The following is a 16,300-nucleotide window of genomic DNA, read 5'->3' on the forward strand; positions in this document are numbered from 1 at the left end:
ATTGACAGCAGAGTTTCTCATCATCTCTCACTCTAATGTAGATATGTACGCTCAATTACAAAATAAATCCAAGTGCCAGAAAGGGAAATTTCCAAACCATCTAAATTATATTCATAATAGCACAGGCTAAGGACTTGGGAATACAGACTATCATTTTGCTGGCACCCTAAAAGTCTTTTTTTACAACACTTAATATTGGAAGGGTGTTTTCCCAAGTATTTGTATGCCATCTGTTGAAAACTTCAATCACCACACTGTCACCGGAATCTGGCCAAATGTACGCTGTCCATCTGTTGAAAAATAACTATTAAAACAACTTTATAGGAACCATTAAGTCTAACCACTCTCTCAAATATGTTTGAGTCTTATTAATATGGGGTTCAGAATTTGGCCACATGGGCACCAAAAGGAAAAATAGATAATATACTATGAAATAAACAAACACATTTCCCATGAATGGGATTCAGCAAGCACACACAGCTGCTTACTAGAATTCAGCGACCTAGCCAAGCTTACAATAATAATCACCCTTTTAACAGAGAGCACTTTGTAGTATAACTTTTTTTTTTCAAATGCACTATTGCAATTAACCCTATTTAACTTCTTTAAAACCTACCACTACTTAGGTTATCGTTCCATTGTATAGAAAAAAGTATATAGTAGCTAATGCCAACTTTTGGAAAATACCCATTGAAAGCTTCATACAGATCACTTATGTTGGGGTTACATCACAATAAACCCATCGTTAGTTGAAAATATCATAGGTCAAAATGCATTTAATTCACCTAACCTACCAAACATCTTAGCTTAGCTTAACCTACCTTATACATGCTCAGAGCACTTATGTTAGCCTACAGTTGGCAAAATCATCACAAAGCCTGTTTTATAATAAAGTATTGAACATCTCATGTAATGTATGGAGAACTGTACTGAAAATGAAAAATGTGGTTGTATGGCTATAAGGGTACAAAATGGTTCTAAGCATATCAGTTGTAGTTGCTACAGCTCAGCACCACTGCCCCAGCGGCCGGAGACAGGATTGGATGTATCACTAGCCCGGGAAAAGATCCAAAGTCAAAATTCAAAGTATGGTTTCTACTGAATGCATATTAGTTTTGCACCATTTTAAGTAAAAAAAAATCATAAACCAAACCATCGCTGAGTCAGGGACCATTTATATTATAAATACAGAGGGGGAATAATGGAAACGGGTGTTAAAGATGTGAGCTCTTGTCTCAGGTCGTCTGTTTGCTATAAAAAAATAGCAATAGTTGGGCAAAATGTCTGTGTCACAGTTTCCTGTTTTTTTTTTTTTTTTTTTTTTTTTAATTCCAGTTAGGGGCGCCTGCGTGGCTCAGTCGGTTGGGCATCCGACTTCGGCTCAGGTCATGATCTCACGGTCTGTGAGTTTGAGCCCCGCGTCGGGCTGACAGCTCAGAGCTTGGAGCTGCTGACAGCTCAGAGCCTGGAGCCTGCTTCGGATTCTGTCTCCCTCTCTCTCTGCCCCTCCCCCACTCATGCTCTGTCTCTCTCTGTCTCGGAAATAAACATTAAAAAAATTTAAATTCCAGTTAGTTAACATCCAACGTAGTATTAGTTTCAGGTGCACAGTTTAGTGATTCAGCACTTCCATACCTCACCCGTTGCTCATCATGACAAGTGTCTCCTTAATCCCCATCACCTAGTTCACTCATCCCCCTGTGGTAACAGTCAGCTTTTTCTCTATAGTTGAGTCTGTTTCTTGGTTTGTCTCTCTCTTTCTCCCCCCATGACCCTTTGTTTTCTTTCTTCAATTCCACATACGAGTGAAATCATACACTATTTGTATTCTCTGACTGACATATTTTGCATCAGTTTCTCCACCTTGCAGGCACGTATAAGAATATCAGTGTATCTCAAAAGGTTGTGGCAAGTAACCCCAAATGGACGGGCTAAAAGCTGTCACAAGTGCTTTGTGAACTGGCCAGAGCTAGACAGGTGGACGGTAAAACAGCAGTGGCTCTTTGTACATGTTGCCACAGTGGTTCATGGCTTTTGTGTGATTTTGGTTCCTTAGCCTTTCAGCCACAATAATGTTGTGGAATGGGTAATTCCACTGCCCACTTTTAATATATTTAACACATTTTCCATTCTGGCATATGGTTTGCAAACCGATTTATGAAATGTAAGCTAATTGATTTCCTGAAGCCTATCCTATTTATAATGAAGGATGACAAGATAACAAGGAAAATATTTCTTGTGAGTTACCACTCAAGAAACTAAGGGAACAGACTGGAGGTTAAGATGTACGGGGAAAGTGAGTGCCTGCACCAAGTGCTTAGAATCGCAGCAATTTACTGCAGAAAAGTACTTTAGACATTACCTAATCCACTGCTCTCCAAATTTGTTTTTAGCATCCGAGCCCTGAATTAAACCAAATATCAGATGGGCCCACAAAAATATAAAACATAAAAGTAGCTCTGCCTTTGACGAAGTCAGGAAAGAGCATGAGAGCCCCATCTGCTCCTCACTGCTGAAAAAAAACAGGCAGGGTTTCTTCAATGGCAGATCGTGGTGAACTTACAACCTTTTCCGTGAAGTAAGAAAGAATGTTTCGTGGCAGTTCAGAGCAAATGTTTAGAGATGGTTGAGTACAGAACATAGCCATGGTGGCTGGTCCACCTTGTCAGGAGGTTAGGGTAGGTGAAGAATTTAGTGATAGGTAAAGCTGGAGAGATAGTTTGGAACCAGATTATGGAGAGATTTCAATGCCAGGTTCAGAAGACTGGGGAATGCCTGGGGCGAGTAGTGCAAACTGTGCCCACTTCTGACCACTCTGGTGGAGGTGTTAGCAGGGTCTTAGAAGCATGACTAACTCTAGTTGATGCCACTGGCTGACAGGAGACCCAGCTCTGAGACGCCCGTGGCAAGTAGGGCAAGGTGGGTCCTGCTGGGTGCTGCTTTCACCCATATTTCAGACAGAATTAGGCAATGCTGGTATGTTGCTCTTGTGTCTGCTAGAGGTGTCTGGGTCTCAGATAAATGAATCATGGCAGAATTTTTGGAGCTCCAACCCCAGATATACTTCCCTGCACTTAATCCTGTGGAATGTCTTGGAAATTTTACTGAGGTGGACGGGAGCCTCAGAAGCCCCTCTTCTTTCCAGAAACATTCATACTATATGCAGAAGAACAATGCTCTCCGCTGAGGGAGAAAGAGAGGGAGGAGCTTGGCTTTAAAATGGGGGCTCTTTTGGGGTGCCTGGGTGGCTCAGTTGGTTAAGCATCTGACTCTTGGTTTTTGGCTCGATCATGATCTCAAAGTTTGTGAGTTTGAGTCCCACATCAGGCTCTGCATTGGCAGTGCAGAGTCTGCTTGGGGTCCTCTCTCTCTCCTCTCCCCCACCCCTACCGCCCCACTTGTGCTGTCTCTCTCAAAATAAATAAACTAAATGAATACATAAATAAAAATAAAAGAGGGGTTGTTTTTTGAGTCTGAGAACTCCTGGGGCTATAATAATATTGCTTATAGGCTTGGATTCAGGAGAGACTAGCATTTTGTTTTATTGTTCTTGAGTCTCACTTACTTTTCATGTTTCCATTCTAGAATACCTCTCTGGGGGTTGCTAACAGGTGAGGTGTTGGAAACCAGACTAGCCACAGCAGAAAGAAGACTTGGGGTCATTTAGTTCATTCTCTAGGAAGGTCAAAGCAAATCTTTTGTTTAATAAATACTCCCTCTTCCAATTGATTCAGTCAGAGCAAATGTCTCAGTATCCTTCATGTCCCTTCCTGTCTTCTTTCTGCATATTTACTGGCACATGTTCGGTGTTTAAGGAATGGTGCTTAAGTGGGTGAATGGGAACCACTTTTGATAGGATCATATTTGCCTTTGCTTTGGTTTTGCTTCCCCTAAGAAAGACCACATTGTGCTATTTCTTTTTTTTTAATTTATTTATTTTGAGAGAAAGAGAGAACCAGCAGAGGAGAGGGTGACAGAAAGGGAGAGACAGAATCCCAAGCAGGTTCCATGCCATCAGTGTGGAGCCCAACGTGGGGCTCAATCTCATGAACCATGACATAATGACTTGAGCCAAAGTCAAGAGTCGGATGTTTGACTGAGCCACCCAGGCGCCCCCATATTGTGTTATTTCTGTTCAATTATACATATGTTTCCAGGGACAAAGTAGAATCAGACCTGATATTTCTGGGATTGCTCATCTTGGAGAATTGGTTGAAAGAAGAAACAAAACCAGTTCTGGAAGAGCTCATCTCTGCCCGGATAAGGACTGTAATGATCACAGGTATATAACAAAGTTGTACATGGAAACAGAAAGAATTTGATGTGGAAATAGACAAGATCCATTCATTTCACAAAGACTGTTGACTACCTACTGTGGGTGGGACACCATTCTAGGTGTTGGAGATCTGCAACAGAAAAGGCAAAATTACTGCTCTCACCAAATTTCTATCCAGGTGGGATGAGACAGAAAATCAGTCAGTTGATCAAACAAGCAGCTGGCAATAAGAGTTATGAGGTCCATAAAACAAAACAGGGTGATGTCTTAACTGGCTACTTTATATGCGGTGTCCTCTCTGAGAAAGGCCATTTGAAATAACCCCTGACTGACAAGAAGACGTGGGTCAGGCACAGATGACAATTTTTGTTAAATGTTAGTAGGAAGAGAAATGCTTAGTCAGCATGGTGTGTAAACTACCCTGAAGGCCCATTTATTATTCTGGTGGTAATAACAAAAACAAAAACAAAAACAAAACAAAACAAAACAAAACAAACACAAAAACAAAAAACTGTCCCCTGTGCTTCTCTCAAACCCCAAATCAAGGGAGTGGTGAGAAAGGATCATGCAAGAAAAGTGTGTGAAATTTCTTAATGAATGCTTCTTAGTGGAGAATAGATCATTTCTTCATGTGTTCACATTTAAGTGTGCACCTTTCTTTCCCTGCTTTCCAGTCAGGTGCATTGAACTCTGAGAGTTGTGTCGCCAAGGTACACTATTTCCCCACCAGAGCCCTTATTCCCCAGCCCATTTCCCCTGAATCCAGCTTCACTATGGGAAGCTCTAGGATACTTCTACTTTCTCCTCTGTACCTCCCATCTCCCATTCTACCCCCACAATACAAGAGACTTAGGGGTCCCTTTTACCTTCTTCCTTTTTAGTCCCTCAATCCAACTTGTAGGTATTGCTGAGCTAATTTACTACTTAGAATTGCCCTTACATCATGACCCGTCTGTTTCAAAATTCTTTATTTAGCACTTATTTTACACATTTCCATAATCTATCCTTAGTATTGAGATTTAGGTAGAAATAAGTACGCATCACTCTGTACCCCGCTTCTTCACTTCTTCACTCATATTGGAATTTCTGTTCTGTTTCTTTGCTTGCTGGGTTAAATTTTTCTTCTCAAGGTTTGTCCTTGGATAGGATAGAAGGATGTTATGCTCTCTAATTTCTTACATACCCTGGAGTATCTTTCTTGGCTCTGACAGGTGAATGGCCTCTTGTCTGGGTGTAGGATTTGGGGGTTAGAGTCCTGTTTTTTCCTTAATGATCTCTAAGTGTTATTACAAGTCCAATGCCAGTCCACTGTAGGTAATTTGTTCTCTTCTGTATATTGTCCTTTTCTTCAACTTTGGAGTTTACAAATATTACCAGAGTATGTCTATATGTTTGTCTTTTTGTCCCATTGATTTCATTAATTAATTAAAAGTAAACACTTTTAATCTATCTTCTTCCTGTCAGGGAAATTTCTTCTATTGTTCATTTAATTATGGCCTTTGCTCTGTCTCTTCCTTTTTCCCTTCTGGAATTTCTGTTATTCACATGATAGGCTTTCTGGATTTATCTTCTCAGTCTCTTATCTTTTTTCTTGTTATTCTCATATTTTTATAATTTGCCTCCATGTTTTAAGATTTTTTTTGCATCCAGTTTTTCCAAACCATAAACTCAGGTTCCAAAGATGACCATTCTATCCTTCAAATTACCCCTTAGTGTTGAGATCTGAAATCACGTTTTGGGGTGGGAATAGCTCTAGAAAACCTTTTATAAGGGTGGGGGGGGGCCTTAGAGGAGAAGGGCTACATTTGAGTTTTCTTACGTGCACTTATTATTTTTAATGAGATAATGCAAAGTTTTTTTTTTAATGTGTATTTATTTTTGAAAGAGAGAGAAAGAGAGCATGTGAGCAGGCGTGGGAGGGGCAGAGAGTGAGGGAAACACAGAATCTGAAGCAGGCTCCAGGCTCTGAGCTATCAGCACAGAGCCTGAGGTAGGGCTTGAACCCACAAACCGTGGTGAGATCATGACCTGAGATGAAGTCAGATGCTTAACAGATTGAGCCCCGCAAGGCTCCCGGAGTTACTGCAGGTTTTATCTATCTCCAACAACTGCTCTATTTTGTCTGTCATTGTTGTTCTGGTTGTTCTGCCTGATATTTTCCTCTTTAGCTTCTGAGACTTCTAAAATAGGTTGTTATATTCTCTGTCAGATGACTGAGGCTCAGGCGTGGAACTTCTCAGGTAGTGGATGGCAAAAGTGTCCTGTGCTGCAAAGCAGCCCAACTATTGGTGACCTGCTGAAGCATTGTGGACACTTCTTAGCTCTCAGGGCTCTGGCCTCAGGGTAGAGAAACTCCTGCCCACCGTTAGCTCTTCTGGGCTTCCTCATACGTACTTTGGTAGAGACCTGAAGAAAGCCATGTTAGGGATAGGCAGTCAGATGTTATTTATTGTTCAGTGGTTGCTCTAGGAATCACATCTGTACCTACCCTGTCAAGAAGGCTTACAACCATGAACGTCCTTTGCCTTCTCTCCTTTATGTTATGGTTGTCGCGTATATGACAATGAAAACCCCACCATACCATGTTAAGGTTTTCACTTTCAGTAGGCACGAGTTACACACAAATGGAAGAAAAATAGACTTATATTTACCCAGATCTTCATTATTTCTGTTGCTATGTTTTTATTCCTAATGTTAGAAGTTTCCCTCTAGTGTTCTTTCCTTTCAGCCTAAAGAACTGTTAGCATTTCTTTTTGAGTATGTCTGCTAGCAACAAATTATCTTAGTTTCCCTTCCTCTAAGTATGTCTTATCTCTCCTTCCTTTCTGAAGGGTATTTTCAGAGCTTCACAGTTCTTTCTTCAGCACTTCAAAGATATTTCACTGTCATTTTGCCTCCATGTTTTTTGATGACAAATCGGTAATAATTTGAATAATCATTCCTTAATATATAATGTATTATTTTCTCTTGCCATTTCTAAGGTATTTTCTTTATCTTTGTTTTTAGAAGTTTGATTGTAATGTTTCTGGGTATGGTTCTCATTGAGTTTATCTTACTGGGATTCGCTGGGCTTCTTAAATCTATGAATTTAAATCTTTTACCGTATCTGGGAACTCATCTGCTTTATTTCTTCAAAATATGTTTTCCTGTTTTGATTCCTTTCTCCTTTCCTTCCTGGACTCTAATCACATGACTGTTGTCATTCTCCAGTCTCTGTTCTTTTGTTTTTTTAATTTTCTCTCCGTTTTTCAGATTGTATAATTTCTACTTACTTATCTTCAAATTCACTGCCTCCTTCTCCTGTCGCCTCTATTTGGCTTTTGAGAGCATCCAGGGAATTTTTTATTTCAGTTATTATATTGTTCAATTCTAAAGCAGTCATTTGGTTCTTATAGAGTATATATATATATTTTCTCTTAAGAACTTCTATCTTGTCATTTATTTTAAGAGTGGTAACCTTTACCTCATGGAGGAAGCTTATAACAGCTGCTTTAAGAACATTGGTAATTCTAGCATCTGGGTCATCCTGGTACAAGCAATGGTTGATTGTCTTTTCTTTTCTTGAGAATTGACCGCATTTTCCAGGTGTTTTGTAGGTTGACTTTCTTGAACATTTAAAATATTATAGTGTGAGATTTTGGATCTTGTTAAAATCCCCTGGAGAATGGTGAGGGTGATTTTTGTTTGTTTGAGCAAGCAAAACTCTAGGACATGGGAGGTGATTCATATCCTAGTTCAATTCTTGAGGCTTCTACTCTCCTTCCCTGGGTTTGTTCTGCACATGCACAGCTCTGGGTTGAGTTCACCCAGTAACTTAGTCTGGTTGTCTAGCTGTCTCCTTTCCAGGGTCTGCCCCATAGTTCTTCAGCCTTCAAGCTTTTTCTTTTTCTAGTTTCTCTGGTCAGAAAGACTAAGTTTCTTTTGGAGTTGTATTTAGCATCCTTCACAGTGCTGGGACTGGGGTTCACACTCAGGTCACACATGTGAGAGAAACAAATAAAACCAAGAATATCACCACCTTGTAGATTATTTCTCCAAATTTGACTCCCTTCCACATTCTACCTGCTTTTGTTTACTTTTCAAAGTCCTCAGATAGTTGCTTTTTGTATTTTTCCCATAGTTTCCCATTGTAATCAGTGGGAGAGATAGATTTTAGTGGTCTTATTCCAATTTGGCTGAAAGCGGAAACACCTGGTACTGTATTAAATCAGTAGGGTTTTGATAAATGTTTACCAAGCTGAAAAATGATGGAAATAGATTTGAATTTTGCCTTTTTGTTTTTTCTTTCCATTCTCTGGAAAAACTGGTGGGTTATGAAGTAACCAGATAAAAAGCAATAAGAATTACGAAAGGGATCCTGGATTCATGGAGAATCAGCATGAGAGAGACTTAGAAATTATTTCTTTTCACACCTAAAATAAATTCTGGACTCCTTACCCTAGTTTTCCAGGTCCTGCATGAATTGGTTCTATCTTTTCAACCTCACCTTGCTATACCCTTCCTTTCTTATAGGTGACAATCTTCAGACCGCAGTAACAGTGGCCAGAAAGTCTGGAATGGTTTCTGAAAGCCAACAAGTCATTCTGATTGAAGCGAATGAAATCACTGGGTCCTCATCAGCATCTATATCTTGGAAATTAGTAGAAGAGAAGTCCATTGCATACAGCAATCAGCTACACCTAAAAACAGACTTATCTAACTTGACTCATAGTGTTGGCTTCTGAGCAGCTTTGACTGGCAGAGATGTACAGGTGACCTAGGGTCAACATATTTCCCCAAATGTCTAACACATATGCAGTTCGAAGAACTCATATCCATTTCTCATACTGTTCCTGAGCTTTAATGTATAGTGCTGTCGTGGGTCCTGGAAAGGATCCATTATTTTAAGTGTAATAATGTTGTTGGCCCTATAGGAGAAAAAATGTAGTAAGGGGGACTGTGATTCTAATTTCTCATCCTCCTCTTGCTTGCTAACCATCCCACTGGGTCCTAAGGAGATTTAGTCCCTGGGAGAGAAACTGCTGTGCACATTGGAAAATTAGACTATGTCTTTGGGCTGGGAAAAAAAAGTTTTATCCATGTATTCCCAATCATTCAGTATCCTATCTCTATTGTGTCCTTGTGGAACAATATTAATTCTGTAAGAAAAAAAAATGGTAAGTTCTCACTTCAGGGAGAGATTTGTTAAGGTGTAGTGCTTTGTGTTTTACACTTGAAATGTGTGAAATGTGCTCTTCTCTGGGACTCACCAAGATCAAATCAGGATGAGAACAGGACATGAGTGTTATTCTCCTATTCACTAGAGGCTGTGATGTGCAAAGATTGATCCAGCAAAGACAAAGTGTTTCTCTGAGGAATTGGTGCTGGAGTGTGACTCTTAAAGAGAGACCCCAGTCTCTCTTAAAGAGAGAGGCCAGTCGTCACTGCCTCTCTCTGATATACTTGTGGTCCTTTACCACTCTATCAAGTGTCTAAAATAACTTGTGTTTTGCTATTGCAGGATAATTACATTAATATCAAGGAAGAAGTCTCTGATCATGGCAGAGAGGGAAGTTACCATTTTGCCTTAAGTGGAAAATCCTTTCAGGTTATAAGTCAACATTTCAGTAGCCTACTCCCAAAGGTAAGTTCTAAGAGGGTATCAGTCTCCTAGTAAAGATGCCAATGAAGTCACTTACAGAGCATGTTCTTAAGTAACTTCAAACTTTTAAGTAGGTAAGAAATACCTATTGAATATGTCATAAAGGGGCAAAAACATTTTGTTGTCTCATTTCTAGATAGGTTTAAAATTAGTAAATTTGATTAGCCCATTTCTCACCATCTAGAGAAATAAAGTATTAGGAGCTTCTCAAGTCATAAGGATTGCTTTTGGGTGGCTGTCTTCATACTGCCATGGTGAGGGGTCTAACGGTGAAGGGGAAATCCATCAATTATAGAGGAAAGCAGCCCAAGAAAGGAATTCTGTTAGGTTTTTGATAGAGAGTCTACACAAGAAAGGGTCAAGGTAAACAATTTTCTGATGAAGAATAAACCCATAGCAGGGGCAGGTAAGTTATATACATAACAGGTGGACAAACTAGAGAAAGATTGTGTCTAGTGTAATCCAAAGATAAATTATTTGTATTGCTTATCATCTTAGGCACTGTATTTGTATTTGTATTTGTATTTGTATTTGTATTTGTATTCTTTGTATTTGTATTGTATTGTATTTGTATTTGTATTGCTTATCATCTTAGGGACTGTTTAAGACAAAAAGATTAAAGACATAGAGGCTGATCAAACTTTAAGCTGAGTTACTTTCAAGAAGAGCAAGGAGCACAGAGACCTAACAGAAGAATTCAGACTCTGTAGAATAAAGCTCAGGTGGATGGAGCTGCTATAGATTTATTATATCTCCAGACCACCAATGTTCCATAGCCAAAATTAGACTTGGGATATCAGCTGAGCTCCACAATTGGTCAAGCCCAGATGGCATGGTTAAATCAAAGACCACTAATTGTCACTATTTCATCACGAGGCTGTTTTTTCTGCTCGTTCTGAACAATTTTCTGAGAAGCTGTTGCCTCCTTTCCTTTCCCTAGGATGCTGACCTCTTGATATCTTGCAATTTCTCATACTCTATGGTTCAAGATTCCATTAAGCTCAGGATTTTTTGACCACCTTCTTGATGGCAGTTCAGCTAAATATCTGAAGGTCATCATTTTCATCCAATATTTTTATTAAGCAGTCATCTTGACTGATTTTTGGTCTCCTTGGTCGCTTACTTGATGACCAAGGTCTCAATGTCTTAAAAAAAAAAAAAAAAAAGACTTCTTGGAAACAAATTGTGTGTTGCCATTCATGGATGTTATTTTCCAGTCAGCGTTCTAAGTATTATCAATTATCTCATGTATGACCAACTGACGTGATATAAAGTTTCTCTTGGGTTCCTTACAGATACTGATAAATGGAACAATCTTTGCAAGAATGTCTCCTGGGCAGAAATCCAGTCTGGTGGAAGAATTTCAGAAACTGGAGTAGGTTCTTTACCAATTCAGGTGGTATGAAGTGCCTGGAGCATGACAGTCAGGGAGAGTGTAAGGGGTACAAGAAGTCCCCTAAGGCAGTGGTTCTGAACCTAACTGCCTATGACAGTCACCCTGGGAGCTTTGAAAAAATAACAATCCCAGGACCCCACTGTCCAGATATTCTAATTCAGTTGTTCATGTGAGGCTTGGACATCAGTGTTTTTTCAGCGTCCCTCAAATGAGTCAATTTTGCACCCAGAGTTGAGAACCACTGGACTAGAACATATGGGATGTGAAAGTGTGTGGTGAGAAATGAACCTGGAAGGATAGTTTGAGTTCAGCTCCTGAAGGTACAATGACAATTTAGACATTATAAATTATCATCACAGCTGTGATATAAGGAGATTCGTATGGCAAGGGATTCACATAACCTTAAAAATACTGAAATATTTATATGGCAAAGTATCTTCTCTGTCCTGAATCAGAAGAATACTTCTCTTTTAACACAAAGGGTCTCCATTAGAGAATAGGCAGTTCAAATAAAGTGCCCATCATTTGAGACCCTTTATTTCCTGTTAACAGAACCCATGGAGTCCTATAAGTTTTCTTCATTTCTGGTACTGGACCATATAGACATGACTCCTAATCTTTTTCACTCCCACTTCATCCCCCCTGATTTAGTCACGAGGCAAGCTTCTTGATTCAGAAAGTCCTGTCTTCTTAACTTGGTTGAAAACCTAGATAGTAAACTAGTTGCCTTCATAGGACAGTGTGGAAGACAAGTACAGCAAATCCTATAAATACTGTCAGAGCACTCCTACCTTAAAAAGCACACTATCCATAATCTTTGTCAAGAATTAAAGCCAGCAGGATGCACTCACCCTCAAAGAGCGATCCTGACGCAGGAATATATTTTCTTTCTTCAAAGTCTGGGCATTTGTTAGTTGAGTGACTGCTAAAATGGCAAATTTCCTGCCCTGTTACTATTTACAGCACCAAGTAATTTTCGTTTATTGTTTTAGAAATCAGAAGACACTTTTCCCTACAGCATCTCACTGAATACTCATAACACTTTGTAGGAGAGAAAAATAATGGCCAAAATGGTCAAGTGATCAGGTCAAAGATCTTGATCTGGCTTCAAATCTGGTGCCCTCTCCACTGTGCCATGGTGTTATGTCATAAAATTGTGAACGTCCCATTTTACAGCCAACAAAGCTGCTTTCTAAGCAGTGAAGTACAGGGTCTCCCTGAAATGCTTGGAGTCAGGATGGTGTGCTGGCTTTCCTAACCATCGGGGAGCTGCTGAGTCACACTTACTTTTAGTCAAACTGGACCCTTCAGAAAACTCCCTTAAAATAAAGAATCAGAGTGTCCCCTAAGTAACGAAGTTCATTTTATTATTTTTTTTAATTAGAGAAATGAGCAGTTAAAATTGCTTTGATTTCCCCTCCAATTGACATGGGTCCCTTTTAGTTACTTTGTAGGTATGTGCGGTGATGGAGCCAATGACTGCGGGGTAAGTAGCTGCCGGTGTGTGGGGCCGTGATCACACCAGGACACACCAGGACTTACACTTAATTGCACTTGCCTGGAGTCCTTTAGACATAATATCCCTGGGAGACACTTATCTCCATTCTTCTTGATGGAGGAACTGATGTGGAGGGTTTGGGAGGGTTTTGACCAAGGCCGCACAATGACTCAGTGATCAGTATACTGACTTCTTTGGCCAGATGTCCCAATGCCTTCTCTTTGTTACGCAATAGGCAGAACAAATTCTGGTCCCCTCCTGGCTCGTGCTTGGGTCCACGGGCCATCCTGTAGCTAGCTTGACGGGCTTTTCCCGTGTGGCCTCAGGAGAGACATCTGTGAGTGTGCAAGCAGAGTAAGCTGACTCTTTGCTTTCAGGCTTTGAAAATGGCTCACGTGGGCATCTCTTTATCAGAACAGGAGGCATCTGTGGCCTCACCTTTCACTTCTAAAACTCCAAACATTGAGTGTGTACCTCACCTTATCAAGTAAGTAGACGCTTTCCACCAGCACTGTTTTAATCTCTCTTGACTTGTAAGTTCAGATCCCATTGTTCGGCCAGGGAAACAACAGGGAAATTTTGTGTCCCTGGGTGGGGTAGGTGCTTTGCAGGACAATGCAGTCAGCCATTCTACTCCTGAGTGGACTTACCAGCAGTTAAAAATAACTGTGGGAGAGTAGTGGCATAATGATAACCACTCAATAGGTTATTTTTAGAAAATTGGAATCTGGAACTTTTTTTTTTAAAGTTTGTTTATTTATTTTGAGAGAGAGAGAGAGAGCATGAGCAGGGGAGGGGGCAGAAGCAGGAGAGGGGCAGAGAGAGGGGGAGAGAGAGAATCCCAAGCAACCTCCATGAGCAAAACGGAGCCTGACTCATGGCTTGAACTCACAAACTGTGAGATCATGACCTGAGCTTAAATCAGGAGTCAGATGCTTAACCCACTGAGTCACCCAGGCACCCCTGGAATCTGGAACTTGTAACTGCTTTGAAAGTGTTGATCTTATTATTGTTATTTTTACATATATCTCCATAGGTGCTTTATAATGGGGGGTAGAGACAAACTTTCCCTTCCCCGATTGCCCTCTTTTCCTCTTGCCTCTTTATGCTTCTTTGGAATATCCTTCCCATGCCCAGTTTTCAAAATATTAACTCATCTTTGCTGCTTCTACTAAAATCTCCCTTGGTGCTTTATCTGTGCCTCCCAGAAGATGTACTTCTGCTGTATTTTATTGGGATGATAGAGATGGTTAGCACTGTGGCCGCTTTGGGTGATTATAACTAGCATGTATTTACAGCTTGTGAAGTGCTTTAATACCCATTATCTTATACTTGCAAACAGCCTGGAGATGTCGGAGTGGTCACTATTTCCTTTTACAAATAAAGAAATGGAGGTTTAGAGAACTTAACTGAGGTTCCCAAGCTCACACAGCCATATAGGTTTAGAAATTATGTTAGAACTGATGCTATTTAAATGTGTTCTCTACAAATGTCATACTATTCCCACCACATTAAAATGATGATTTCGCTGTCTCCTCCCAAATTTTTAAAAATTTATGTGGGTGTTTGACAAATGTTTATAGAGCAGGCACTTAGTGCCAGGAACTGGTGGAGATGCTGGAGACCCAGAAGCAAGTAAATCACGCATTCCTTGACCTCATAAAGCTTTCTTCTGGTGGAGAAGTCAGGCAATAAACACATACACAGATAAATCAAGGGTAATGGGAAAAGTAAGAAGGCGGCTGGGGAGGTGGAATTGGCTGCTGCAGATGTGTGGCATGCGAAAACCCTTTCTAAGAAGGTGAGAGATGACGAGAAACTACCTTCTGGTAGAGCAAATGACAGCAGCTGAACCCCAGTACAGGGAAAAGCCCGCTCTGAAATCAGGCTTTGGAATCCCAGGAAAACATGACCAGAAGCAAATTTGAACTCGTTTCTTTCCAATGAAAGTGATAAAAGTGGCATCTCATAAATAATCTATTTTATGCTTTAAATATATACCATTTACTCAAAATCCACCAACAGTAACAGAAACAAACACGTTCGTTGTTTTCAGTCTATTTAAATTCGATATATGATGTATTTGAGCATAGACTCTTTTCAGTGCAGTTTTAGAAAAAGCGGGGATGGCCAAATGATTTGAATGAAATGCAACACCTTCATGAAAATAGCTCCCAAGCCTGCAATCTTATTTAAATTCCTTAGTTTACAGATGAAGAAACTGTGACTGACAGAAGGAAATGACCTTCCAAATTACACTTGTAAGTAGGTATGAGCTCTAGGACGCATCCCCAGGTCCTCTGACTCCTCTCTGACATGATGCCCACAGAGAGCACGAGGCTACCATGCACTCTGGGCTCCCGAACTGGACCAAGGCTGGGGAGCTGGGCCCAGAATTGGTCTTTCCTGAAAGTCTAGTCGTTTAGCATACTGACGCAGCTCCCTCTGGCTCGAGACTGTCCAGTCTGTCAGACAAACTGTTGAATAATCAGGCTTTGGAGTGTTTCTCCTAAGCTCAGCTGAACAGAGTCACTGAACTTTCTTTCCATCTCCTTACTCTGTCCTTTCTTTGCTTACACAGGGAAGGACGTGCCGCTCTCGTTGCCTCATTTTGCATGTTCAAGTACATGGCTCTGTACAGCATGATCCAGTATGTTAGTGTTCTGCTGCTCTACTGGGTATGACTGGTGACCCGAGCTTTTGGTTAGAACTGAAACAAGGAGTTGCATCTTCCCAACCTGCAGTGTCTCTTGAGGAGGAGTGCACGTGGGGGAGTTTGGAGGGCCAAGGGCCCCTCTGAAACTACCTTTATGGTGAAAGTAAATCAGAAATAAATGCACACAGGAGAAGCTGAAGGTGTCAATTCTCTGACTCTCTGACAGAGACATTTTGTGTGTAGCAGTAGCTGAAGATCAAGGCATAGCACTTTCTCGCGGTTGCTTCTGGCTGCTTGGACGAGGTTTCCATCTTCTCTGTTCCAGTGTGACTCTACCCGAGCGTACCATTCAGTAGCGAGATGATCTGGGACTGGGGAGCTGGTAAATGTTTCAGAGCCGCTCTCTCTGGGAAAGCAGCCCTGGTTATTCATGTTTGCTGATTTCCGTGGTGTGAATATGCCCACCATGGCTGGTTTTGAGCTGCCTGCCTGACGTCACTGAGCATGGAGTTGGGAAGAGATGTGCACATGGCATGTCATTATGTAGTACTTGCACCCCAGAGATAAAAGACTTGTAAATATCTTAAAGAACATAGATAACAGCACAATGTAGGAAAAGGATTAGGAAGTGCTGGATTGGGGGTATTTATTAGCTTTGTTTTAGCATAATATATTTAATGGTAGATTTGTATAATTTCAGGTTCTATAATGGCTGTGTTTAACAGCCAGTTCAAAAAAAAATCCCTGAAAACTTTGCAATCGACTCTCATGAACGAGTATAAGCAGCCTACTGATGATTCGTTAGATTCATCTCTATGTCCTGCCCTCTTGCT

The 16,300-nt window shown here is 40.6% G+C and overlaps 1 protein-coding gene across 1 annotated transcript; it reads left to right on the forward strand.

Moving 5' to 3' along the window:
- Positions 1–9,741: 9,741 nt before the first annotated feature.
- LOC123595652 (probable cation-transporting ATPase 13A4) lies at positions 9,742–15,495 on the forward strand. Its single transcript, XM_045473339.1, has 5 exons — positions 9,742–9,899; positions 11,213–11,292; positions 12,757–12,799; positions 13,189–13,298; positions 15,393–15,495. The coding sequence occupies exons 2-5, from the start codon at positions 11,243–11,245 to the stop codon at positions 15,493–15,495; spliced, it is 306 nt and encodes a 101-aa protein (XP_045329295.1). The 5' UTR covers positions 9,742–9,899; positions 11,213–11,242.
- Positions 15,496–16,300: the final 805 nt, after the last annotated feature.

The sequence above is a fragment of the Leopardus geoffroyi genome (genome assembly GCF_018350155.1).
Source record: "Leopardus geoffroyi isolate Oge1 chromosome C2 unlocalized genomic scaffold, O.geoffroyi_Oge1_pat1.0 chrC2_random_Un_scaffold_44, whole genome shotgun sequence".
Classification (NCBI taxonomy): Eukaryota; Metazoa; Chordata; class Mammalia; order Carnivora; family Felidae; genus Leopardus; species Leopardus geoffroyi.

Coding starts and splice junctions, on each gene's coding strand:
- LOC123595652 (XM_045473339.1), top strand. CDS start 11,243: ATGTCTCCTGGGCAGAAATCCAGTCTGGTGGAAGAATTTCAGAAACTG. Junction 12,800..13,188: donor ATGGAGCCAATGACTGCGGG/GTAAGTAGCTGC, acceptor CTTTGCTTTCAG/GCTTTGAAAATGGCTCACGT. Junction 13,299..15,392: donor TGTGTACCTCACCTTATCAA/GTAAGTAGACGC, acceptor TTGCTTACACAG/GGAAGGACGTGCCGCTCTCG.